The sequence below is a fragment of the Portunus trituberculatus genome, chromosome 1 (genome assembly GCF_017591435.1).
Source record: "Portunus trituberculatus isolate SZX2019 chromosome 1, ASM1759143v1, whole genome shotgun sequence".
Classification (NCBI taxonomy): Eukaryota; Metazoa; Arthropoda; class Malacostraca; order Decapoda; family Portunidae; genus Portunus; species Portunus trituberculatus.
Window position 1 is genome coordinate 3,750,924 of NC_059255.1, and position 26,824 is coordinate 3,777,747.

Consider the following 26,824-nt stretch of genomic DNA (forward strand, 5'->3'; position numbering starts at 1 on the left):
CAGTGGGTCAAAGAAGATACTAGGTTTGGAGGAGAGGGAGCATCGTCAAGACTGGACTTGGTCTTTAGTACAGAGCCAATGGTCATTGAGGAGATGAGGGTGGAGTGCCCTTTAGCAAAGAGTGATCATGCAGTTTTGGAGTTCAAGGTGATAGATGAAGAGAAATCTAGAAGAAATGAAGAATATAAAGTGGGAAGATGGAATTATGCCAAGACAGATTTTGGAAACCTAAAGAAATTCTTTCAAGAGACAAATTGGATGAAATTCAAGAGTGCTAAGGAGCAAATGAAAAGTGGAAGGAATTTATAAAAATATACAAAGAAGGTGAGAAAAATTTGTACCAATAAGACAACATAGAGAAGTTGGAAAGCAGGACTGGTTTAACGATAGATGTGAAAAGGCTAGAACAAGAAAAGAGGATGCATGGAAGAGGTGGAGAAGGAAAAGACGGATTAAGCAGTGGGAAAGTTACAAAAGAGCAAGAAATGAATATGTGTTGATTAGAAGAGAAGAAAGAAAGAAACAAGAAAAGGATATAATTGATAAATGTAAAGACCAACCAAGGCTTTTTACAGACATGTGAACAACAACATCAAAAATAGAGAAAGTATTGAAAGTTTAGAAGTAAATGGAGTATGCAGTGAAGATCCCAGGAAATGGCAGAGGCTATGAATGGATGCTTTCGGAAGGTATTCACAAAGGAGACTGCTTTTGACAAACCACTGGTAATGGAACAGAAAGGGATTATGAAGGAGTTTCAAGTAACTGTGGAGGAGATCAAGAATATGATGGGGAGTTTAGAAGTGAGAAAAGCTGTGGGACCTGATGGGGTATCAGGATGGATTTTAAGAGAATGCAGGAGCAACTGGCAGAAAAAGTTTGTGAAGTAATTGATGCCTCATTAAGGGAAGGTGTAGTGCCCCAAGACTGGAAAAGAGCTAACATTGTCCCAATCTATAAATCAGGTAACAAGAGAGACCCATTGAACTATAGACCAGTGTCACTTACAAGTGTGGTAGCTAAGATGTGTGAGAGGGTGGTGAAGAATAGATGGACAGACTTCTTGGAGAAAAATGACATACTTTGTGAGTGTCAATTTGGTTTTAGAAAAGGGCGTTCATGCACGACAAACCTGATATGTTACTATTCGAGGGTGATAGATGTAATACAGGAAAGAGATGGTTGGGCTGATGGAATATATCTGGATTTAAAAAAGGCCTTTGATAAGGTACCACACCGGAGACTGATCTGGAAACTTGAAATGGTAGGAGGAGTGCATGGCAGTTTACTAAAATGGATGGAAGACTTTTGGTAGGAAGAGAAATGAGAACAATAATTAAGGACAGACCATCAGAATGGGGCTTGGTGGAGAGTGGAGTTCCACAGGGATCAGTGTTGGCACCAGTAATGTTCGCGGTCTACATAAATGACATGGTGGATGGGGTGTCCAGTTATGTGAGCCTATTTGCAGACGATGCAAAATTGTTAAGAAAAGTGAGATGTGACAAAGATTGCGAACTACTCCAGGAAGACTTGGACAGAATATGGAAATGGAGCTGTACATGGCAAATGGAGTTCAACACGACAAAATGCAAGAAAATAGAGTTTGGCAAGAGTGAAAGAAGAATCAGGAGTATGTACAAGATAGGAAATGAAGACATAAAACCAGTCATGAAGAAAAAGACCTTGGGGTGACAATTACCAATGACCTATCGCCAGAGAGACATATAAACAAAATAATTGGAGAAGTATTGAACTTATTGAGGAACATAAGAGTGGCGTTCGTATATTTAGATGAAGAAATGATGAAGAAAATAATTACTGCAATGATAAGACCGAGGCTTGAATATGCAACAATACAGTGGGCTCGAACTTAAAGAAACACATAAGGAAACTAGAGAAAGTACAGAGGGCTGCAACAAAAATGGTGCCTGACTTAAGAGATTTGACTTATGAAGACAGACTGAACAGAATGCAACTTCCGACCCTGGAAAACAGAAGAGAAAGGGAGACCTGATAGCAATATACAGAGTGATGATTGGCATGGAAAAATGGATAGGGAAGATCTGTGTATGTGGAATGAAAGAATGTCGAGAGGGCATGGGAAAAAACTAAAATGGCCACTTATAGGAGAGATGTGAAAAAATATAGCTTCCCTCATAGAAGGGTGGAAGCATGGAATAGTTTAGACGTGGAAGTGGTCAACGCAAGGAATATTCATGATTTTAAGAAAAAGCTGGACATTAGTAGATATGGAGACGGGACAGTACGAGCATAGCTCTTTTCCCGTATGTTACAATTAGGTAAATACAATTAGGTAACACACACACATGAAATGATGAAGAAATTGATAAGTACTTTAATAAGACCCAGATTGGAATATGCAGGAGTAGTGTGGACCCCTTATAAAAAGAAACACCTAAGGAAATTGGAGAGACTACAAAAATGGCTACAAGAATGGTTCCAGAATTTGAAGGGATGACATATGAGGAGAAACTAAAGGCTATGCATCTACCAACCCTGGAACAAAGAAGGAGAGAGGAGACCTGATACAAGTTTTTAAATTGATCAACGGAATGGACCAAGTGGATCATGAGAAACTGATCCTGAGAGAAGAATATGACATCCGAAGCACAAGATCGCATAGTAAAAAGCTGAGAAAAGGAAGATGTCTGAGAGATGTTAAAAATATAGTTTCCCGCAAAGATGTATTGAGACGTGGAACAGTTTAAATGAAGTAGTGTCTGCAACGAGTGTGCATACTTTCAAAGTAAGATTGGATAAGTGTAGATATGGAGACGGGGCCACACGAGCATAAAGCCCAGGCCCTGTAAAACTACAACTAGGTAAATACACACCATATCTCTTGCCCCTGTCTGGCAGTGCGGTAATTTTTTATTTTAATTAATGCAGAATGACAAGTTAATAATGACAAGGTGAGAGACAGAGATAACATGCTTTAAATGAGAAGCTTCAAGTCACTCAAGCCTTGTAAAGGGTCTACACTATATAGAATACATGAGAATGGGGAGAGCAGAAGCACGGCCGGTGTCACATGCCAAAGTGTGGCCCGTGAGTGTTTAGTTGCGTCTTCTGTGCATGCGCGGCCCGGGAGCGAACGACAGACACTATAATATATTATGTCATGCCTATAGCTATGACAGAATGTGACAAGTGATAGATATTGGGTGAATTTAAACAATTCGATTTTTTTTTTTTTTTTTTTTTTATCACAGTAGCCATTGGCTTTCAGCATGTATCGGTGGAAAGACTAGTGCCTCACTATGGTAGAAAAAGAACCAAAGCAGAAATATCACTATTTGTTTGATATGGGTGGCCTAAAATATGCTGTGGCTGAAAACAACGTTAATATAGCTCATTTTTCAATGATACACTATACATGGGCCTTGAAATGTATGTCATACCTTCTCCATAATCCCGTTGGATGCTTCCATGCCACACTTTGTCCCAGCAGGCCGCGGCGGCGTCTACTCCCGGATCGCGCATGGGCAGAAGACGCATCTAAACACTTTGTCACAGCCACACTATATCACGGGACACAGGAACCAGTTTGATGGCTTGTTATTCTTTTTTACTTGATTGTACTTCCTTCTTGGTGTGGTGTGCAATGAGGATAGTTAGTACTTGTTATTTCAATTGGAGTGTGTGTGTGTGTGTGTAATTCACTGTTTGATCTGCTGCAGTCTCTGACGAGACAGCCAGACGTTACCCTACGGAACGAGCTCAGAGCTCATTATTTCCGATCTTGGGATAGGTCTGAGACCAGGCACACCCACACACCGGGACAACAAGGTCACAACTCCTCCATTTACATCCCGTACCTACTCACTGCTAGGTGAACACTGAACACTGAACAGGAGCTACACGTGAAAGGAGACACACCCAAATATCTCCACCCGGACGGGGAATCGAACCCCGGTCATCTGGCTTGTGAAGCACTGAGCTACCGAGTGTGTGTGTGTGTGTGTGTGTGTGGCGCTTTGAGTTTACGATTAAGATAGCTTCTTACTCAATTTTTATATGTTTTTATTTGATTGTATTTCATTTTATCTTGGTGTAGTGTGCAGTGAGGGTAAGAAGTGCTTGTTATTTGAATTGGAGAGTGTTGCGTGGATTGGCTGGTGGGTATGTGGCGCTTGGAATATAGTGACTAGGCTAGTAGGCGGTACCTTGAGTTTACAATACGATGGCTTCTTATTCAATTTTTACATGTTTTTACTTGACTGTATTTCCTTTTATCTTGGTGTGGTGTGCAATGAGGGTAGTTAGTGCTTGTTATTTGAATTGAAGAGTGTTGAGTGTGGCGCTTGCAAGGAAGATAGTGAGTTGTCGATACTTTGAGTTCACAATTACGAAGGCTTATTACTCAATTTTCACGCGTTTTTGCTTGATTGTTCTTCATTTTTCTTGGTGTAGTGTACGACGAGGGTAAGAAGTGCTTGTTATTTGAATTGGAGTGTGTGTGTGTGTGTGTGTGTGTGGTGGCGCGCCCTGCTGGAACTCGCTGGCGGAGGAAGCAAGTCAAGCAACAAGTGGCAAGTGTCGAGTGTTCCTGAGCCGCGGTGTTGGTAAGACGTGAGGCAATAAAGAGTCCTGTATAATTAGAGTGTTTCCTTCATACTGAGGTGCCAGTGCCTTGATAGTGTGCAATACTGAACGCTTTGCCCCGTATTATCTCTGGGTTATGAAGAAACAGCAGTGGACACGAGCAGAAAACCCGGACAACATAAAACAGAGACTAAATGAAAGACGAGATTGGTTTACCGAGAACATTTTGCACAGTGAAGATGAAAACTGTTTGTGCATTAGTGTGTGGCTTCTCGGTAAAGTAAGCTGCACTTTTTATACGAGGGTGAAGGCGTAAGGCAGGTGGGAGAGCTGAGAGGCGCAGGGGGGTTTACGGGTAGTCTGGGCAGGCTTCACTTGCAAACATACGGATAACATTCATATAACTCAACAAGTCACGGTCATAAGTCAAATCACTTCTCCCTAACCTCCAGGACAACTTATCAGTATGACAGTAAATAGCCGCTCCTCCCACCCCGGAAAATGAAGACCCCAGATCTAAGCAAACGTCAGCCCAGGCCGCTGATATTTATCGGTCGTTATCTGCTCACCTTTCATTTATTACAAGCCAAACATGTCATGAGATGGAGCCGCCAGCCTCTGCCGTCACATCATCCCGTCAAATATATCCGCCATGGCCTGGTGTTGGTGTGGTGAAGGTTTTAAAGTGAACATAGCAGCACCGGGCTGCCGCTGGTGCCGCTGCCATCTTGGATTGTGTCCGCCTGGCCGGGCTGGCCCTGGCGCATGGGGCAAGTCGGTAACACTGTTTTCCCGATATTTCTCCCACTAATTACTGGGAGTGTTGAGATGGGTTTATTGTTTGTAAATGATAGCTAGCAACATTGTGAGTGTTTCCAGTACACGTGTTGCGAGGAACAAGTTTGCTTTGTGGGTGTTTTGGTGTAAATGTGTGTCGGGTTTCCGGTGTGATTTTTTCTAAACCCGATTATGAACTTTTTATTCGAGTTTCTAGGTAAGATATTATTGCTTGGAAAAATACTTGATGACTTAATAAATGTTGAAACACCTGTTTGAGGTGAGTGTGCAGACTTTGAAGTAATCTTTAGTCCCGTTCAAAGTTTAAAGGTTTGTGTTTACGGGTTCGTATTTTTCTTTTTATTTCGGCTCCAAACTAAACCTTAAGTATTTGTGAAAGTAGTTCATAGCTTTTGAAGTGTTGGAATTACAAAAAAATCTAACTTTGTGGGCTGTAGGATTACATTTAATGATATCGATGTTATAAAATTTTGCCTAGTTAATTCTTATTTTTCACTTTATTACTACTCAAGCTTGAAGTGTTTTGTTAATTTGGGAATAGTTAAAATATGAGGAATCTAAATATATAAAGGAATTCAGTCTATGTGCAGTATTTAAAAACCTGATTTTCCAAATGAATTGCGTAACGTATTTTACGAGGCCTGTGACGTCACGAGTTCCTGGCCAAGGGAGCCCGTGACGTCATCAGGCCCACCGCTGCCCGCCTAGCTAGCTCTCTCCACCATATTTAGCGCAATATACAAGCTTTTCAAGGTGTCTGGGAGTGTTTCTTGTCGCAGGTGTGTACTAGTAGTGATAGCAGGGGTGTGAGGGAGAGGTAGGAAGGAGAAGTAGAAGAAGAGGAGGATGAAAGCTGGCGCCGGTCTCTGTTCGTCATATTTAGTGTAATGTACAAAGTTTTGAAGGTGTGTGGGAGTGTTTCTAGGCGCAGGTGTGTACTAGTAGTGGTAGTAGAAGTGTGTGGAGGAGGAGGAGGAAGGAACGGGAAATAACGAAAGAGGAGGAGATAAAGGAGGATGAAAGCTGGTGCCTGGCTCTCTTCAGTCATTATTAGCGTAATATACAAGGTTTTCAAGGTGTCTGCGAGTGTTTGGAGGCGCGCAGGAGTGTAAGGTGTATCCTAGTGGAGGAAAAACGAAGGAAAAAAAAATTGAGAAAGAAGAAATAGAGGAGGATGAAAGCTGGCGCCGGGCTCTTCGTCATATTTAGCCTAATGTACGAGGTTTGCAAGGTGTCTGCGAGTGTTGCAAGGCGCCAGGTGTGTCCTAGTAGCAGTAGCAAGGGTGTGAGGAGGAAAAACGAAGGAAAAAATTGAGAGAAGAAATAAAGGAGGATGAAAGCTGGCGCCGGGCTCTCTCTTAACGCAATGTACAAAGTTTTTAATGTTTCTAGGCGCAGGTGTGTACTAGTAGTGGTAGCAGGGGTGTGAGGAGGAGGAAGGAAAGACAAATAGACGAAAAGAAAGATGAAAGCTGGTGCATGGGCTCTCTTCGTCCTATTTAGCGTAATGCACAAGGTTGTCAAGGTGTGTGGGAGTGTTTCCAGGCGCAGGTGTGTACTTGTATTGGTAGCATGGGTGTGAGGAAGGAAAAATAGAGAGAGGAGAAATAAAGGAGGAGGAGGAAAGCTGGCACCGGTTCCTCTTCATCATATTTACCCACATACAAGGTTGTCAAGGTGTGTGGGAGTGTTTCTAGGCACAGGTGTGTACTAGTAGTGGCAGGAGGAGTGTGTGGGAAGGAAATGTAGGAACAGAAAGGAGAAACGGAGGAAAAACAAGAAATACTCAGAAGACAATATTTTACCCTAATGTCCAGTGTTTTCGTGTGTGTTTTTTGGTGTGTAGGTAGTGTGCTGGTGGTAGTAGGAGGAGGAAGAGAAGGCAGAGGAAACAAGTAGGTATGAAAGAGACGAGTAGTAGTAGTAGTAGTAATAGGTGGATTGCTAACGTGGAAGGAAATAAATATCAGATCGCGGTGATGCCTGGAGAGAGAGAGAGAGAGAGAGAGAGCGTCGCCATTAATAGAATCTTTCCTTTTCATACGCAAATGTAGGTGTAGAGAGACAAAATAGCAAAGCAGAACCACCACCTCCACCTCCACAATGGAAGACAAGATAGACTGTAGACAGAATAGACTCAGTTAACTCAGACACAAGAGAAGGAAGTGTGTGTGTGGTGGGGGGGGGAGGGTTCCTGTCTCTCACTCCAGCTAAGGACGCACTGGTGACTGATGAGAGATGAACAAAGATGAAAAAAAATATATTAAAAATGAAAGTAAATTTGTTGAGAATGGATTTGTGTGTGTGTGTCCTTGCTTTTTCCCTCTCCCAGCCTCTCTCAGTCTACCTTCACTCCTCCAGTTCTATTTCTCTATCTATTCACACTCCTAGCCTCTCGCTCTTTTTACTCTCCCAGTTCATCCCAATCTTTTTCGGTTTTCTCTCTCCCAGCCTTTTCCCAACCTTCGTCTAACTCTTTCCTATTTCTTATGTTCCAGCCCTCGTATCCCAATCTTTTTGTTTTCTCTCCCAGCCTTTGCCCAACCTCCTAGTCTTTCTCTAATTTTTTTTTTTTTCCAGCCCTCAATGTGATCAAAGGAGGAATCAATGAAAAGGAATAATTATCGGAAGAGGAACAGGAGACAAGGAGCAATGGTTTTGTGGCTAGAGGGAAAGTGCGGGAAGAGGCAAGAAATGAATTGGTAGCTTGAGAGAGGGAGGGGAGAGCTGTAGGAAAAAACAAGAATAAGGATTTAGTAACTTAAGTGAGGAGGAAGAATTAATGAAAAGATTAATTAGCCAGAAGTGTATTTTTAACATTACAGGGTCTTTGTATGTAAATAAAAAGTTTCCTTTATATTAACATTGGTAGCTAAAGAGAAAGGAAACAAGGAGGAAAAACAGGTAGCTAGAGGAAGCAAAGATGAGGAAAAATTGTTTGGTAGCTTGAGAAAGACAAAAGTAGAGACAAGAGACAAGGAGGAAAAAACAGGTAGAAGATAATGAGGAAAAATGGTTGGGTAGCTTGAGAAAGAAGACAAGTAGAAACAAGAGACAAGGAGGAAAAAGCAAGGATAATGAGGAAAAATAGTTTGGTAGCTTGAGAAAGAAGAAGTAAATAGTGGAGACAAGAGACAAGGAGGAAAAACAAGTAGATGAAGAAGCAAGGATGAGGAAAATGGTTGGGTAGCTTGAGAAAGATGAGGAACAGGAAAAATTGTTTGCTAGAGAGAAATAGGATTAAAAGCAAGAGGAGAGTCATTTATATGCATTAATCTCCTTGTAAATAAATAAAATGCAGTAATCATGTTTTCCTTTTATTTTCTTCATTAATCACCAGTATGGAGGAACCGCGGTACACTGTCAGAATGAATGCTCCACGCCCGATGTCTTCAGCCTGGCACTTACCTCGCCATCCTGTCCCCATGGCGGTCTGGAGTCCCGACCTAACACAAGCATTACTTACCCAGCTATTACTAGGCACCTTCTGAAACGCTTCCCTCACACCAGTAACTTCAAAAGGCTATACTTGAAGGCTTTTAAGGGTGTTTTATGAGATTAAGATTTATTTATATATTAGAAACACTTGAAAACCCGCTCACTTTTGTCTGTGACCCAAGTTTTCAATGGTTTTTTTATATATTTGGTTTAACACCTGGGTTTATTTTAAGGGTATTTTTTTTACATTAAGATTAGCAAGATTCACAAGTGGAAGGAACGCTCTTAAAAACCTGACTAATCTTGTCCGGCTCAGGTTTTCAAGAACGCTTTTGATTCTTTAAGGTTTTTATATTTAGTGACATTTGTATATTGAGTGAACAGAACACTAAAACCCGGTTATTAATTTTTAAAGCCTTTGAAAATTGTCGTAGTGGGAGTGAAGCGCGTCACAACAGACGGCGGTGTGACGTCTGATGCACACTTGAAGAACCACCACGCAACATAAGACAGGACATCCCCTGAGGGCCACCACACAAAGGACAACCACCACAAGCCCCAGTAACACAACACCACTACTACAGCTACTACTACGGCTACCCTGGCCACTACAGCTACACCGGTGCTGTGACAGTCAGCCCCCAAAGCACCGAAGTGAGGAAGTTTTAGAATCCCTGAGTAACGAGGGACTTAAATTTAATCCCCACAGACTGGACACCTTCCCGGAGTTAAGGGGGCTATGGGTCTGGCTGGGGGGCTGATGGGGGCTGGGTTCAGGGGAAGGGTTGTGAATTTAGTTTTAGTTGGGATGTAGCCATTCTCAGCTCTGTGCAGTGACATCCTAATACTCCAGGATCTTGAAGAAAACAATTTTTTAAAACTTTTTGGTGTAATTTCCAAATGGTAAAAAAATAAACTATGTATAAATATATAAAAAATATAGATATATAAAGGTATATAAGGTGTTTTTTTCTCTAAATAAATAAAAAAGTTATCACAGGTTGGAGAAAGGCAGTTGATGTTTGGTGATGAGGTAGCGCCGGGGACCTGAGGAGATAACACGTGCATTAGTGCCTACCCAGACACCTGCACACCAATTAATCAACAAACACTAAATAACTCACTTCAAGATAGGAACAAAAATAATGGAATGTAATAATTATTGTATAACTCATAACACAAGACAGTTAATAATAATAATAATAATAAGAGGAAGGTAGTAGTAGTAGTAGCTTTGAATAATAATAATAATACAAGAAGCTCAAAGTGCACTCACACTAAGCGTGAACCTACCATCACTACACAATGTGCTAACCACTCACAAAAAAGGAAAAAGTTAAAAAGGTAATAGTTTGACATTAATAAAGAAGATAATAATAATAATAATGACTCGTGTTCCCAAACCCCTAGAATACTTTACTGCCTACACCACAAAACCGAACACAACCTACCTTTCTTTGTAAACACCTAGACAGTTCCTAGACCTCACTGCCTAGATTCTCTCCACACCCAGACTCAGGATGTCAGAACACACCAGTCTTAGGATTAATTTATTTGTAAAATGAAAGTTACAATTCTGCACACATAATACAAAGAGCTGACTATGCTTTGGTTATTTCAATATATGAGAGTAGATGTTTTTTTTTCTTTTTTTATTATTATTATACTACACATTATCCTAAGTATATAAAATGCAAGCACAAATATAAAAAAAAATGTAAAAAAAAAATTAGGAAAAAAACTTATTCTCCCCTACAGAGGCCAGTGGGTGCTAGTCCAAGCGTCGAATGGAATGTGTCTTGCAAGGCTCCAGGGTGTTGAGGAGCCTGGCTGTCTACCACCCTATAGCTCAGCTCGCCTGCCCCACTCCTAGCTTTATCCTGACTGCCTGGGCCCTGACTCAAGCCCTGCCTCTGCCTGCCTGCCTCATGGCTAAACTGCTATGTACCTATTGTGTGGAAAATCATAAATTAGTCAACATTATCTCAAAAGGTTAGTCAAATATTTACATATATATATAAATGCTCAATATCAAAACATTATTTCATGACTTATCTTAAGCAATAAATGCAAACAGTAATAATAATAATAATTCAACAAACCAAAGAAATAACTGATATAGCAAAGTAACCTACGGCACCAAGGCTCTGTGATCACTACAATGAACAATGGTAGTAGTAATAGTAGAGTAGTCAAAAAGAGAAGGTTGGTACTCACCCACAGGACTCCCCCACCCCCCAAGGCTACTCTAATAGCGACGGTTTGGCCCTTGGTTCATGTTGACAGCGCCGCCACTCCCACCACCGCCGCCACCGTAGCTGTTGGGGCCGCTGTTGCCAGGGTTGTTGTAGCCACCTGCAGCACACACAGCCACCTCAGCGCCTTTCTCAACCTACACAACCTCCTGCTACCACCACAACCTCCTCCTCCTCCTACTATTACTAAACCTTAAAAGTACAACCTCACACATCTGTCACAAGGCAGAACCTGGGCATTACCTCATTAACCCCCTCAATACTGGGACACATTGAGATTTGAGACGGTTACACCATTTTATTGACATTAGATAGACCTCAGAAGATTAATGGCCAGTCTCCAATATTGTAATCCAAACCACACAAGTTTTTGAAGCTATATTAAATCACCAAATAGTAACCAGAATATGGAAATGTGTCATGGTACTGAAGGGGTTAAAGTAAAACCTCACACACCTAAGTTACATAAAGAGGAACATGAATAGTACCTCCTCCTATTAACCCTACACTAATTATGTAAAACCTCACTAGTCACATGAGGAACCTGGAACCCGCATACTGAAAAACACACAGGTTCATATTCTCAAACACTTGTGCTACCCCTCCACTATTTCAAGAGGGTTTATTGAAATTTACAAAGTTTTATAAGGTGTTTTTATGGTTTTTAGAGATAGTTAGGACATAACACATCATGGTACTGAAAGAGTTAAGGATGTTTTTAGTTATAGAGGCTGAGTGACAAGTTTTCTACATTATTAACTGGAGAAACTTTTGAAAATCTTGCTAATCATTTCTGTGGCCTTTGAAAGTAGTGGTGAGAGAGCAAAGTGTTTGAATACAGACCAGACCCTCAAGGAAACTACCGGTACATGCAAGACAGCTGCACAGAAGCTCGGAGGTAACTTGAATGTAGTGTTGGATTAATTTCCCCAAAAAAAGTGAGATGGATTGAGGTTCTACTGTATTTCCTCCTGCCAAGCCATACCTTACCACCACCACCACCACCATCTCTTCCACCTGCCAAACCTCTTCTTTTATCTAGCGAGGTGTTGGTTTTATTATTTCTTACTGCCAAACCTTACACTACCACCATCACCACCATCTCTTCCACCTACCAAACCTCTTCCTTTTATCTTATCTAGAGGTGTTGAGGTCTTCCTGTTTCCTGCCAAGCCTTACACTACCACCATCTCTTCCACCTGATACACCTTTTCCTTTTCTCATATCTAGGTGTTGAGGTTTTACGGTTTTCTCCTGCCAAGCCTTACACTACCACCACCATCACCACCACCATCTCTTCCACCTGATAACCTTTCCTTTTCTCATCTCTAGTCTCACCTCCTCCTGTTTCTACTGAGCTTGTCTTAATTTCTGTGCAGCAAAAATCATCTTTCATCCGTGGGTAAAATAAATGGCTAGCGTTATTAACTTGAAACCTTTACTCATATGAAAACATCTCATTAAAACCAATGTAGTATTTCTTGTTGTTGTAATAAGAGCAACTTTGCACATATTCATCACAGTTTTACACTTTCTCCACCACAAAAAATAGTATCGTATAAACACTACGTACAAGTAACACTGGAAATGTCGACGTCTCTTTGAATATCGCAGCAAAGAACACTATTAAATAACCCGACCAGCACTTTCACCAACGCCAACAGTCAACACCATCTAGCAACTCACACAGAGCCAACACAAATCATAGAAAATAATACTGGTGCTTGAAAAACTCTTACAAAAAACTTCCACTCAAAACAATTCATATAGTGCCACTCGTACACCACCACCACCACCACCACTACATCACGCAGCTCAATACTCACCAGCGTTGTATGGGGTGGAACGATTCGTCTGTCCATAGCCCTGGTTCCTCATAGGGCCGCCACCGTAGCTCTGGCCATAGTTGTTGCCAAAGTCATTAGGTCCCTGGCCCCAGCTGTTGGGAGTGCCACCGTAGTTGTTGGCTTGTGGGTTCCATCCCTGGTTGGTCTGGTTGTTCCACCCCTGGTTGTTGGGGGGGCCACCCTGCCATGGACCCTGGTTGCCATAGCCGCCCTGGTTGCCATACCCACCTGGGCCGCCCTGGTTTGGTGTTCCGTAGTTCCCTTGGTTGCCCCACCCGCCGCGGTTGTCTGTGGGAGAGTGACACGTTATGGCTCTGCCTCGCCACCCAAACGCCAATGCCACCCACTACTTCTCATTGCTAATCCTTACCGCTACATCTCATTGCCAATCCTCACTGCTAATCCTTACTGCCAATCTTCACTGCTACATCTCTTTCCTAATCCTTACTGCTAATTCTCACTGCTACATCTCTGCTAATCCTTACCGCTACATTTCACTGCCAATCCTCACCGCTATGTTTCATTACTAATCCTCCTGAAAAATAGTCAAAGCTGTAACAAAATTTCTACCGAAGCTTAACACAAGAGGCTATATCTAACTGATGTAATCACAATAACTTCACCATTACAAGATCTGTCAACAACTAAACATATCCAAAACCTTAGCCTATCTTTTATCACTCAAGGAAACATCATAACTTACACGCCCTACAAAGACACTCATCACCAAAGACTACCGAAATTTCGCCAGAAGCTGAAAACACCAAAGGCTACATCTAACTGAAGTGATCACCATTACAAGAACAATGAATAACTGGGACTAACAGTACATCTATAACTTTACCCTATCTTCTATCACTCACGAAAACACTAACTTAAGAGCTACGAAGACGCCAATGACCACAACTAAGGCCAAGGCAAGACATACACACAATGAAGGATGGAGATAGAAGAACAAGAGGACATTACAAGATCATGAAAAGTCAGTCTGAGGAACATTAAGAGGTTCAGTTTTCCACATAGGACGATAGACATCTGGAACGGCTTGAGTGAAGAGATTGTAACAGCAGGAAGTGTGCACAAATTTAAAGAACACTTGGACAAAGTAGATAAGGAGACAAATCAGACCCCTACTCCAACCCAGTAACATACAACTAGGTAAACACACACACACACACACATACACAGAACACCATACCTGTCCTACCTTGCCATCCGCCGCCCTGGTTGTTGCCCCAGCTGTCGTTGCGGTTGCCAGCCCAGGGTCCGTTGCCGCCACCACGTCCCATCCCCCCCATGCCACCCATCCTGTTCCTCTGCTGCATCTGGATCTCGTTCTTACTGAGGGCCTTCTTCACGTCCACCCGCTTTCCCTTCAGCTGGATGTTCTTGTGCACTGCTGACACGGAGACACCCACCTCAAGATACAATGCTACTCCTGACACACCTCACACACACACAGATTTCTATATAACAATGCATCTATTCCTACTGTTTATTTATAAAGAATGATAAATGAGAAAAATAATAAAAGAAAGAAAAATTTAAATTACCATAGTTTTTACAATCCGTGATGAAAAATAATAAAGCAAAAAAAAGTTGAATATGAAGGCAAACACTAGTGCTGGCATAGAATGATTGACGAGAAAAACTTAAAAAACAGGAAAAATGTTATTTCTTACAATCCATGAAAATGAGAAAATAAAAAAGAAAAATTGTACAAGATCAGAACAAACAACAGCGCTGGCAGAGAATGATAACGCAGAGAAAAATAATACAGGAAAAATGTAAATAACCTTATTTTTTTTACAATCCGTGATAATGAGAAAAAGAAAAATAAAACTGAAGGTAAACAAACACCAGCGCTGGCATAAACAATGAAACTGACAAAAAATAAAAAGTAGAAAAATATAAATACTCCAATTTTTTATAATACATGATGGAATATATATAAAAAAAAAAAAAAAGGAAAAAGTATACAAGATCAGGACAAACCAGTGCTGGCATAAAGAATAATAAGAAAAATTAAAAGCAGAAAATATAAATAATGATCCAATTCTTTTATAATCCGTGATGGAAAAATAAAAGGAAAGTGGACAAAATCAGAGCAAAGACCAGCACTGGCATAACAAGTGGTGGTGATCAGGGAACACCGCAACATGATAAACAATTCAGTGCACCACCAAACACTGTGGTGATGCAAACAATGGGCCAGAGTGTGCTGAGAATTAATCATGGCACAGAAAGGTCAGGCTGTGTGAAGAATGAAGAACCCAACACAGTCACAACCACCATATCACAGCAAACCTTCCCCAGACACACCCAGACACACACACACACACAAAGTCACCATCACAAACCTTCATGTCAAACCAAACCTTCCACACAAACACATACACAAAACTAAGAACCAACAAGTAATATAAACCTTCCAAACACAAACACAAACACGCACACACACCAAATCTTTCTTGTCTAATCTCACCACTACAGCCTCCTCACCCACTCACAACATCCACGGTTCATTTCTCACTTTCGTTTCACCATTCATCTATAGCATCTGTTTAGTGAGGCTTCTATATTATCGATCTATCTCTTCAACTTCCATCTATCTATTTCTCTTCATTAACTTTTTCCATCTCTATTTCTATTTCTTCGACTTTCTTCATCTCGCTTTTCTATTCTTCAAACTTTATTCCTATTTCTTTATCTTCAATTTTTTCATCTATTTCTATCTCTTCCTCAACTCTCTCTCTCTCTCTCTCTCTCTCTCTCTCTCTCTCTCTCTTATTGATCCCCCTTTGCTGCACCAATAATGCCTCACTCCACCTCACCACCCTCATTTATCATTAACAACCAAAATGCCATCACCAATCAATGAAGTGAAAGGTCACACCACACACCAAGCCACATCACTCCCTCCCTCCCTCCCAAGGTCCAAGCTGCCTCACACCTCACCTCATGATGCCTTACACAAGAACCCTCATGTTGCTGTATGTATAGGACACTTGTTGCCTATATGTCTGTCTACCTACCTATCTATCTGTCTCTCTCTATCTACCTATCTACTTACACACACATGCACATACTCCTACATTAAATGGAGAAATGAACACTACTTTCACACTCACAAATACACAACGCACGCACACACACACACACACACATTTACTCGTTAAAATACAGAAATAAATACTACTTTTTTACACACACACGCTCTGAACCCTCATGCACACAGACAGACGGACACACACAAAGAACCATACCTACATTCCTGACTCAAACATGAACCATTTCCTTTCACACAAGCTTTAGTCTAACAAAACATCCTCTCTCTCACCAAACACCCTCTCTCTCTCTCTCTCTCTCTCTCTCTCTCTCTCTCAAACACACACACACAGCTTCACCTCCCCCCTCCCCCCAGTAACACGGACAAAGGCATACTAACAGCAAGCTTTGTCGACAGCATCATAGTCTTCAAACTCCACGAAAGCAAAGCCTCTCTTCTTCTGTGACTCCTTCTCCGTGGGAATGCTCACCGACACCACATTGCCAAAGGAACTGAAGGTCTCGCGCAGGTCCTGAGGGAGTGGAGAGAAGGAGAGAGGTGTCAGGGATTGGGTGAAGAGATACAAATGTGGAGGGAGGGAGAGATTAGGTGAAGATAAGAATGTATAGATTAACAGGTAAGGCAAGGTGAGTGGGAGAGTGAATGTCAGGGATTGGGTGAAGGTAGGAAAGCAAAGGGACAGAAGACGAGAGGAAAGGCTGAAATATTTAGGGAAAGAGGACAGTGAAAGCAATATTGATACCAGTTACAGTGCAGTGTGGGTAGATAGAGTAAGACTGAAAAATGTGTGAGTAGACAAAATAAAATGGAAAGGTGTGTTGATGTGTGAGTAGACAGAAAAATGTGTGGGTAGACAGAACAAAATGGAAAAATGTGTTGAAAAATGACATGATGAAACTCAGACAAGAGAACGCAATGAAAAGAAATAAATGAAGTTAACTGGAGTGGCTGATAAATACACAGTAGGATTAAGGTGAAATATGATGAAGGGTGTTAAGTAATGGTGAAAGGATATAGAGAGAAAATTGTAGTTGTAGAGTGGTAATACTGGTGAGAGGATAGCGAGAAAATTGAAATATGATGAAGGTGGTTATATTGGTGAAAGGATACTGGTAGAGAAAATTAATGTTGTAGAAGGGTGGTTATTTTGGTGAACTGAGAGAAAATTGAAGTTGAAGAGGAGTGGCAATATTGGTGAAAGGATACTGTGAAGATTGAATGAAGTTGTAGAAGAGTGGTTATATTGGTGAAAGAATATTGAAAGAGAAAATTGAAGTTTGAAATATATGTAGGATAAGAAATGGTGACTAAAATATTGATAGAGTGACAGGAAGGATCGAAGAAGCAGAAATGGTATCGACTGGGAATGAAGTCGTTTGAATAGTGATGTGGAGGAAAGGTGCAAAATAACAGTTCAGAATGTTTTGTGAATGTCACCAGTAGATAATCATTCAGTATACTAAGCAAGGTTTTTACAAGGTGTTGCAGTTTATGGGGTGTACAAGAAGAGCAGTTTATGGGGGTGTACAAGAAGAGGTGTTGAAAGGAGATTCTTTTTTACCCCTTTTGTCTTGTACATGCTTATCAAAACACATTAGTGAATCATAATCTTGCAAGTACACAAAGAATACACTAAAGAAAACCCTGGTACACCCCAAAAACTAACACCTATTCTTGTAAAACCCTTAGTATAGTGAATTATTACTACTGGTGACAAAATATACACAAAACACATGAAGCCCAACACACAGCTAGTAGTGAATCGTTATTGCAGTTTCAATATTCATTCTCCTCACTATTTAGTGATTACATATTGCTTCAGAACTAGTGGGGATTAAAATTGTGAAGAATTGTCATTAAATCTCCGACCTCCATAAACTATTCCTAAGTGAATGAAATTATTTAATCACACTCAAACTTGTGGTAAAAATGTGTCCTTGTACTAAATAGGTTAATAGTTAACTGTGAAGGTCAGCAGATTAAAGGCCAGTCTTTATAAATGCAATCCCCACACAAGTTTTTGAATCTGTATTAAACCACCAAATAGAAACTGAATATGGAAAAATGCATCATGAAGAGGTTAAGAGAGACAGAATAACAATAGGCAAAGACACTTACATCCTCATCGACATCATCCTTAATGCCACCAACAAAGAGTTTCTTCACCGTCACACCAGCCTCAGGTTTGCCAATCTCATCTCGAGGCACGGCGCGTTTCGTATCCACAGAGCGCCCGTCAATCTTGTGTGGCCTGTTCTTCTGTGCCTCGTCCACCATGTAAGCCTGGGAGAACGCCACGAAGCCAAACCCACGAGATCTCTTTGTTTTGGGGTCCTTCATCACAACAACGTCAACAATCTCGCCATATTGCTCGAAGTATGCCTTGAGGCTGTCGTCGGTGGTGCGGTAATCCAGCCCACCAATGAACAGCTTCCGCATCTGCTCTGGCTCTGAGTGCTCCTGTCAGGGGAAGAGAATGCAACATGAAGGACAATGTGAGACTAACTCGTACTCTTGAAACACTTCCCTGTGGCACCTTCACAATTTTCAAAGGGTTTAGTTCAAGTGGTGATGGTTTTTAAGGGTGTTTCTATGATTCTAGTGACAAGTTAACAAGTTTTCTGCATTATCAAGACAAATACTCTTTTCAAATGGGTCTAGTTGAAGTGACATGGGTTTTTAAGGGTTTTTCTGTGATTCTAGTGACAAGTTAACAAGTTTTCTGCATTATCAAGATAAATACTCTTTTCAAATGGGTCTAGTTGAAGTGACATGGGTTCTTGTGGATGTTTCTGTGATTCTAGTGACATGTTAACAAGTTTTCTGCATTATCAACAGAAAAAATACTCTTAACAACTCAAGCTAATTGTCTCTGTAGTCTTTGAAAATTTTTATGGTGAGGGAAATGTTTCTTAATAAGGTGCAGTGTGTGAATTGCTCTCGAGGTGAATGGATGAAGAAGAGTTAGGATTTTATGGTTGGGAATAAATTTTTAAGGTCAGTAAAGTAGAGAAAATGGATGGAACAGTTAATAAGGGTTTAATGATGTTAGGAATGCATTTTAGGGGGCCTTTGGGGGTCAGTGAAGTGGGGAAAATGGATGGAGTAGTTAGTAAGGGTTTAATGGTGTTAGTAATGCATTTTTTGGGTTCGTGAAGAGATAAAATGGATAAGTTAGTAAGGGTTTTATGATGTTAGGAATGCATTTTTAGGGTCAGTGAAGTGGGAAAATAGATGGAGAGAAGTTAGGAAGGGTTTTCTTTTCGTCAGGGTTGCATTTTTAGGGTCAGTGAAGAAGTGAAGTGGTGTTAGGAAGACATTTGGGGCGTTAGGTTAGAGATGACAGGAGAAAATTGGTGTTATAGAGGTATTTTAGGTCGAGTTTAGGATTGGGCAAGGGAAGGGAACTAACTAAAGGGATTTACTATATTTATCTAGACCTCCCCACCCCCCACACACACACACACCAACATCCACACACACACACACACACCGCACTCAAACTTGTGGAATATGCAAAGATTGAAAGAACATCTGGTTTACTGAAAAAACTGCCAATTTTCAACCAAGTCCCATAAGTGTAACTGATAACTGATTAAACTGAAACATGACAAACCTTGATGAAACTAAGTAAATATGATCAGTAAAGATTTTCACACCCAGACCAATTTTCAGACCCCCAAAACAGGTGAACATAAATAACACTAACATTATCCTACCTTACAAATTTTTAGACCCAAAGGACAAATTTTAAGACCCCCAGGACAGATGAACATTGATATCACTAACAAGTAAACATGATCCTGTCTTATAAATTTCCAGACCCACGAATTCAACACAAAACTTAAAACCAGTGGAAAAAAGGTCAATGCACCCAAAACGCCTGATCATGTTCCGTGACTATGCATGGGGGTGTTGCCTGACATGGGAGGGAATGTGGGGAGGGACAGAAGGCAGGGATGAGAGAGTACCAGTTGAAAATTATATGGATTGGTGAGGGAGGGATGAGAATTAAAACATAGTAATGGTGAAAATTATATGGACTGGTGATGGTGAGACAGGGATGAGATTTAAAGCACAACTGGTGAAATTAATGAATGGTGATGCAGGGATGAGATTAAACAAGCATAGTACTGGTGAAATTAATGACTGGTGAGGCAAGGATGAAAGACTAAAAGCACAGTATTGGTTGATAGTATGGATTGGTGAGGCTGGGATGAGATTGAAAGCACAGTACAGATGAAAATACAGATTGATGAGACAGATGAGATTAAAAGCACAGGACTGAGTGAAAATACTGATACAATTGGTGAGTGAAGGCATGGGTAAGTAAATATGGTGGTAATGGTGCTTGTGTGTGTGGTGAGTAAGGTTGGATAATTTTGAATAGCAAGTTATATTAAGAAACTGGATGACTTTAAGTGTTCGTGAGTATAATTGAGAAGTATCACTGGGTTTACGTTTTTGTGTAACTGAGAAAAACTAGTATATTTAAGGTGTTTTTGGGGTTATGGTTGAGAAAAAACTAAAATTTGATGTGTTTGTGACGTTATAGTGATAAATAGGTGATTTTAATAGTGTTTGTGGGAATAACAGAAAACTTGGGTATTTTAAGTGTTTGTGGGGTTATGGTTGAGAAAAAACTAGGATTTGAATAGTGTTTGTGAGGTTAGTGATAAATAGGTGATTTTAAGTGTGTGGTAATAACTGAGAAAACTTGGGTAATTTTAAGTGTTTGTGGGGTTATGGTGCAGAAACTATCTGAATAGCGTTTGAGTGGTTATAGTGACAAATACCAGGTTTGTGGTTATGGTGATGAGAAATACTAGCGTTAAATAAAGCTGTAGACATTTGAGGAGCTAAAAGCGTTCCTGAGGTATATTGATGAGAAATACTGAATACATATAGGACACCCTCCCCTGTAACTTTCAAGAGAGAAGGTTCGGAAATGTGTGTTAGTGAGAACATTTGTAACTTTGAAGAGAGAAGGTTCGGAAATGTCTTAGTGGGAGCATTTGAAGAGCTAAAAGTGTTATATCAATGAGAAACGCTAAATTCAAACAGGACTTTCAAGAGAGAAAAGGCTCGGAAATGTGTCAATGGCAGTGTACTTGTAACCTTTCCCTTGACTGGTGAAGCTGTGCCATAAAGGAGAAGGGCAGGGATGCACAACAGGAAGATCTTGTAGTGGTGAGTGCAATGAACTTTAAAAACCTTGCTTGTGGTGTGCTGCAGATAAAGTGAAGAGGATGAGAAGACGACCTTAACTTTTGAACTTTTGGTTAGAAGTGATATGAAATTTAAATAGAGAAAATAAAATAGGAAATGAGCTAACTTAAAAGCTTCCCTTATAAAAATTAATGATGAAAAAATAAATAATGAGATAATAGGGAACAACAGCTGACTTGGAAGCCTTGCAGTAAAAATTAAAGATGAAAATAAAGAAAATAAAGAAATAATAGGAAAGAACAGCTAACTTAAAACCTTCCCTAATAAAAATGATAAATAAAAAAGAAAGGAAATAATAAGAACAGCAAACTTAAAAAAAACTAGTAAATGAGGTGAAAATAAAAAAAAAATAGGAAAGAACAGCTAACTTAAAACTTTCCCTTATAAAAATGATAAATAAAAAAGAAAGGAAAATAAGATATGAACAGCAAACTAAAAACTTTCTTGTAAAAAAAATGAAAATAGTAAAAATGAAAGATAAAAAAGAAAAGAAAAATACAGGAAATATCAACTTTAACTGAAACTAAACAAAAACTCGTCCTAACAAAACTGACAAGGCAAAAATCAAACAAGGAAAAAAAAATAGATGGAATGACATGACATGACAAGAACTTCCAGCATGACAGACAAAAAAGCAGAAACATGGACCAAGAACACGAGAGAGAGAGAGAGAGAGAGAGAGAGAGAGAGAGAGAGAGAGAGAGAGAGAGAGAGAGAGAGAGAGAGAGAGAGAGAGAGAGAGAGAGAGAGAGAGAGAGAGAGAGAGAGAGAGAGAGAAAACCAAGAACACACTAGCAATCTTTCAAGTCACACTGTAATGAAGGAAAGCGAGGCAAATGACATGACGTAAAGATGCATTGAAGAGACACCTTGAAAAATGAGATGACGTACAAGAATGTGAAGTGAATGACATGATTTTGGGAAATATAAATGATAGTGTTAATAGCATGACAAGGAGATGAAATGAAGTGATGTGACTTTGATGCATGAGAGGGTGACACCTTGAGAAATGCATGATTGAAGTGACACTGGAGAATATGAAGTGAATGACATGACCTTACAAAATACAAATGCAAGAAAGCGTTAAGGCGTGAGATGAATAGAAGCGACATGACTTGAAGCACGAGGGTAAACGCCACCTCGGAAAATGCATGACAGAAGTGACACAGAGAATATGAAGTGAATGACATGATCTTAGGGGAATATAAACACAAGAATGAGACTAGTTAACGGATGACAAGAGAAAGGACATGACTAAGATGAACAAGAGGATACGACACCATGAAGAACAGATGATTGAAGTGACAAGAGAAAATGAAGTGAATGACATGACAGTGCCTTCAGAAATAAATGTAAGAATGAAAATAGTTAAGATGAAAAAAGACATGACAAAAAATACGAGTAAATGAAAGAAGTGACAAGATAATGTGAAGTGAATGACATGATACTACCTCTTAGAAGACACAAATGCAAGAATGAGTTAATTTTCAGACTAGAATGAGATGAGAAGTGGCAACATGACTGGTGTATGACATGAAGTGACAAAATGACATGACAGGAACATGACAACTAGAGCAAGTGACATGAGGGCTGACAGGGACGAGAAATGACGAGCGTATTAGAAGTGAAGACATAAGCTTACCAAGACAATGAGTGAGACATGACAATGATATGAGCGAGGGACAGTTAGAGATGCAAAAAATGGTTACAATGATAGAAAAAAAAATGATGTTACAATGAAGCAAGACAGAACAAAGAAAACTGGATAATGAAGACAATGAAAGAGAAACACAAGAGATATGGAGAGATGAGAGTACTGAAGACATGAGTTCACCAAGCCATGACACAATGATATGACTGACATGAGGTAACAATTAATCAAGATGGAAATAGAAAAAAACAGAGAAAGAAAATGTCTCAAGATATAAATAGGGAAACTTAGTAATGAAGGAAAAAAAAAAATGCAATAGATATGAAGATATGAGTGTACCATGCCATGACACAATGAAGTGAGTGAGATGAGATAACAATGAGTCAGTATGAAGTGTGAATGAGATGAACAAGCCATGAAACAATGAAATGAGTGAGATGAGGTAAAAATTAGTCAGTATGGAGTGTGAATGAGATGAATAACAAGCCATAACAACATAATGAGTGAGATGAGGTAAAACTTAGTCAGTATGAAGTGTGAATGGGACATAATGAGTGAGATGAGGTAACAATGAGAGTATGAGTGTGAATGGGACTTACAGAGTGATCACCACGGCCTCCTCTGCTGCTGTGCCCAGAGTGGCCGTCTCCCATATCCGCATCATACTGTGTGGGAGACAATGGTAGCTACAGAACGACACAAAACACCACCACCACCACCAACACCACCACCACCACCCCAGCATGTACCAATATTGTGCTGGATAAACCTATTCTATTTATTTATTTTTTTTTTTTTTCTTGAAGGTAATGGAACAGGAAAGGAAGGAAGGAAGGAAGGAAGGAAGGAAGGAAGGAAGGAAGGAAGGAAGGAAGGAAGGAAGGAAGGAAGGAAGAGAAGAGAAGGAAGAAGAAGAGAGAGAAGAGAAGGAAGGGAAGGGAAGGGAAGGAAGGAAAGAGAGAGAGAAAGATGAGATGAGACATGACGAGAGAAGAAAACAAGAGAAATAAGAAGGGTAAGAATAGAGAAGGACAGGAAGGAATGATGGAAGGAAGGAAAATTGATAAATGGAAGGATGGAAATGAAAAAAAAAGAGGGAATGGAAGAAATTATGGTAGTATGAAATGAAGAAAGAAATAATGTAAATGCAGAGAAAAGAAATGAAAGGAAATGGAGGAAATGAAGGAAAAACAGAGATAAAGAAAGGAAGGAATAAAGAAAAGGAAATAAATAAAAAAAGGAAAAAATGCGAGAAATAGAAAAAATGAAAACCAGAAAAGGAAGAGAAATGAAGAAAACTGAAAAAGAGAAAGAGACAAATAAACAAACCCAAGACCAACACAAAAGAAAACAAAAAAAGAAAACCTGATAAACTAAAATAACAAATAAACAAATAAGAGAAACAAAATAGAACAAAAAGAACAAACAAAAAAAATTAAACTAAGAAATAAAACAAGAAAAAATATATAGAAAATAGTAAAAAAAATAAATAAAATAAGAATCTTTACCCCACACACACACACACACACACACACACAGTCTTAAGCTTACCACAACAGCTTTTCTCTTACCAAGGTCTGTTGTGTCAAGCTGTCCCCAGGAAGTTTGTAAATAGGAGGAGGAGGAGGAGGAGGAGGAGGAGGAGGAGGAGGAGGAGGAGGAGAGAAAGAAAAGAAAAGGAAAAGAAAAGAAAAGAAAAGAAAAGAAAAGAAAAGAAAAGAAAAGAAAAGAAAAGAAAAAGAAAAGAAAAGAAAAAGAAGAACAAGAACAAAAGAACAAGAACAAGAACAAGAAGAACAAGAACAACAAGAAGAAGAAGAAGAAGAAGAAGAAGAAGAAGAAGAAGAAGAAGAAGAAGAAGAAGCTTGTTAATAGAGGTAAAAGAGGATAAAGGGAGGAGGAGGAGATGATAAAGGATAAGGGAAGAGGAGGAAGAGATGACAAATAGAAGAAAAGAAGACGATAGATAAGAAAAGATAAAAAGGAAGAGATAGGATAAGAAAAAGGAGAATTTGGGAGTAGATTGGATAAAGAAGGGAAGAGGAAGAGATATAAGAGAAGGAAGATAAGGAGAGGAAAAAATGGTAAGAGGATAAGAGGAAGGAAGAAATATGGGAATAAGAGAAGGAAAAAAGAAAAATTACGAGAAAAGGAAGGAAAGAAGAATAAGGAAAGAAATTACAGGAAAAATGGAAAGAAAAATGAGAAAAGGGAATGAAGAAAAAAAAAATAAAGGAAAGGGAAAATGAAATAGAGGAAAATACAAATGAAAAATGAAAAACCCAAAAAGAAAGAACAAAAAACTTTAAAGAAAATAAATAAAAGCTATAGTAAAGAAAAACTCGAGAAATATCTTTACAGTCGACAAGTGCTCTCTCTCTCTCTCTCTCTCTCAAAGCAGCAACAAGCAACACACAGTAACACTATCCCAACCATAGACTCCCTCCTCCCGTCACTGCAGACAACACCAGACAACACCCGCCACTAACATCACCTCAAATACCAACACTAACACCACCACTTGTTTCTCCACGCAGGGAAACACTTGGGTCTCGAAACACTATTCAATGGAAGGTTTGGCATTACTATTTACAACTGGAAGGAAGGTTTGGTGTGTGTCCTAAACATTCAGTTGTAGAAAATGTTATCTGATATTCCTACTCAATTTTCCTGGCTAAACTTCCTTCACCAATTGAAAACTAACACCAGCACTGATTCACCAAGGAGGGAAAATATTCAGGATTTGTAACACTATTGAAAAGGATTGGTGCAGTTTTCTTATCGTTTTTGGTCGTAGAAAATGCAACCTGATTTTCCTGGCTAACCTTGCATCACCAAATGAAAACTAACACCAGCACTGATTCACCAAGGAGGGAAAATATTCAGGATTCGTAACACTATTGAAAAGGATTGGTGTGATGTCCTTATCGTTTTTGGTCGTAGAAAATGCAACCTGATTTTCCTGGCTAACCTTGCATCACCAAATGAAAACTAACACCAGCACTGATTCACCAAGGAGGAAAATATTCAGGAAACACTATTGAAAAGGATTGGTGTGATGTCCTTATCGTTTTTGGTCGTAGAAAATGCAACCTGATTTTCCTGGCTAACCTTGCATCACCAAATGAAAACTAACACCAGCACTGATTCACCAAGGAGGGAAAATATTCAGGATTCGTAACACTATTGAAAAGGATTGGTGTGATGTCCTTATCGTTTTTGGTCATAGAAAATGCAACCTGATTTTCCTGGCTAACCTTGCGTCACCAAATGAAAACTAACACCAGCACTGATTCACCAAGGAGGGAAAATATTCAAACACTATTGAAAAGGATTGGTGTGATGTCCTTATCGTTTTTGGTCGTAGAAAATGCAACCTGATTTTCCTGGCTAACCTTGCATCACCAAATGAAAACTAACACCAGCACTGATTCACCAAGGAGGGAAAATATTCAGGATTCGTAACACTATTGAAAAGGATTGGTGTGATGTCCTAATTGTTTTTGGTCATAGAAAATGCAACCTGTTTTTTCCTTGCTAACCTGACCTAACCCAATACAAACACTAACACCAGCACTTGTTTCTCCACGCAGGGAAAATATTTGGGACTCGTAACACTATTTAAAGAAAGGTTTGACGCGATTTCCTTATCGTTTATAGCTGTAGAAAACATAACTCCATTTTCTAACATGATTTTACTCGCTAACCTTGCTTCACTAAATACAAACACTAACACTGACACTTGTTTCTCCACGCAGGGAAAACATTTGGGACTCGTAACACTATTTAAAGAAAGGTTTGACCAGATGTCCTTATCGTTGTAGAGAATATAGCCTAATTTTTCTTGCCGATCTTGCTTCAAATACAAACACTGACATTGCCACTTTGTTTCACCACGCAGGGAAAATATCTGGGACTCGTAACACTATTGAAGGGAATGTTTGATGTGACGTTCTTACTGTTTTAA

The 26,824-nt window shown here is 39.8% G+C and overlaps 1 protein-coding gene across 8 annotated transcripts in view; it reads right to left on the minus strand.

The window, feature by feature from the left end:
- Positions 1-8,671: 8,671 nt before the first annotated feature.
- The window catches only part of LOC123509577 (heterogeneous nuclear ribonucleoprotein A1, A2/B1 homolog), a 23,481-nt gene continuing 5,328 nt past the window's right edge, over positions 8,672-26,824 (minus strand). For 2 of the 8 annotated variants that reach the window (XM_045264395.1, XM_045263999.1), the window contains exons 2-8: positions 23,457-23,522; positions 18,096-18,437; positions 16,356-16,488; positions 14,106-14,306; positions 12,887-13,195; positions 11,023-11,160; positions 10,343-10,753 (exon numbers count right to left, since the gene is read on the minus strand). In XM_045264395.1, coding sequence (XP_045120330.1) covers positions 11,054-11,160; positions 12,887-13,195; positions 14,106-14,306; positions 16,356-16,488; positions 18,096-18,437; positions 23,457-23,522 — 1,158 coding nt within the window. In that variant the 3' untranslated portion in view covers positions 10,343-10,753; positions 11,023-11,053. Of the gene's footprint in view, positions 9,853-10,342; positions 10,754-11,022; positions 11,161-12,886; positions 13,196-14,105; positions 14,307-16,355; positions 16,489-18,095; positions 18,438-23,456; positions 23,523-26,824 lie in introns of those variants that run through there. The other 6 variants (XM_045264470.1, XM_045264542.1, XM_045264072.1 and 3 more) reach the window with 5 other exon arrangements.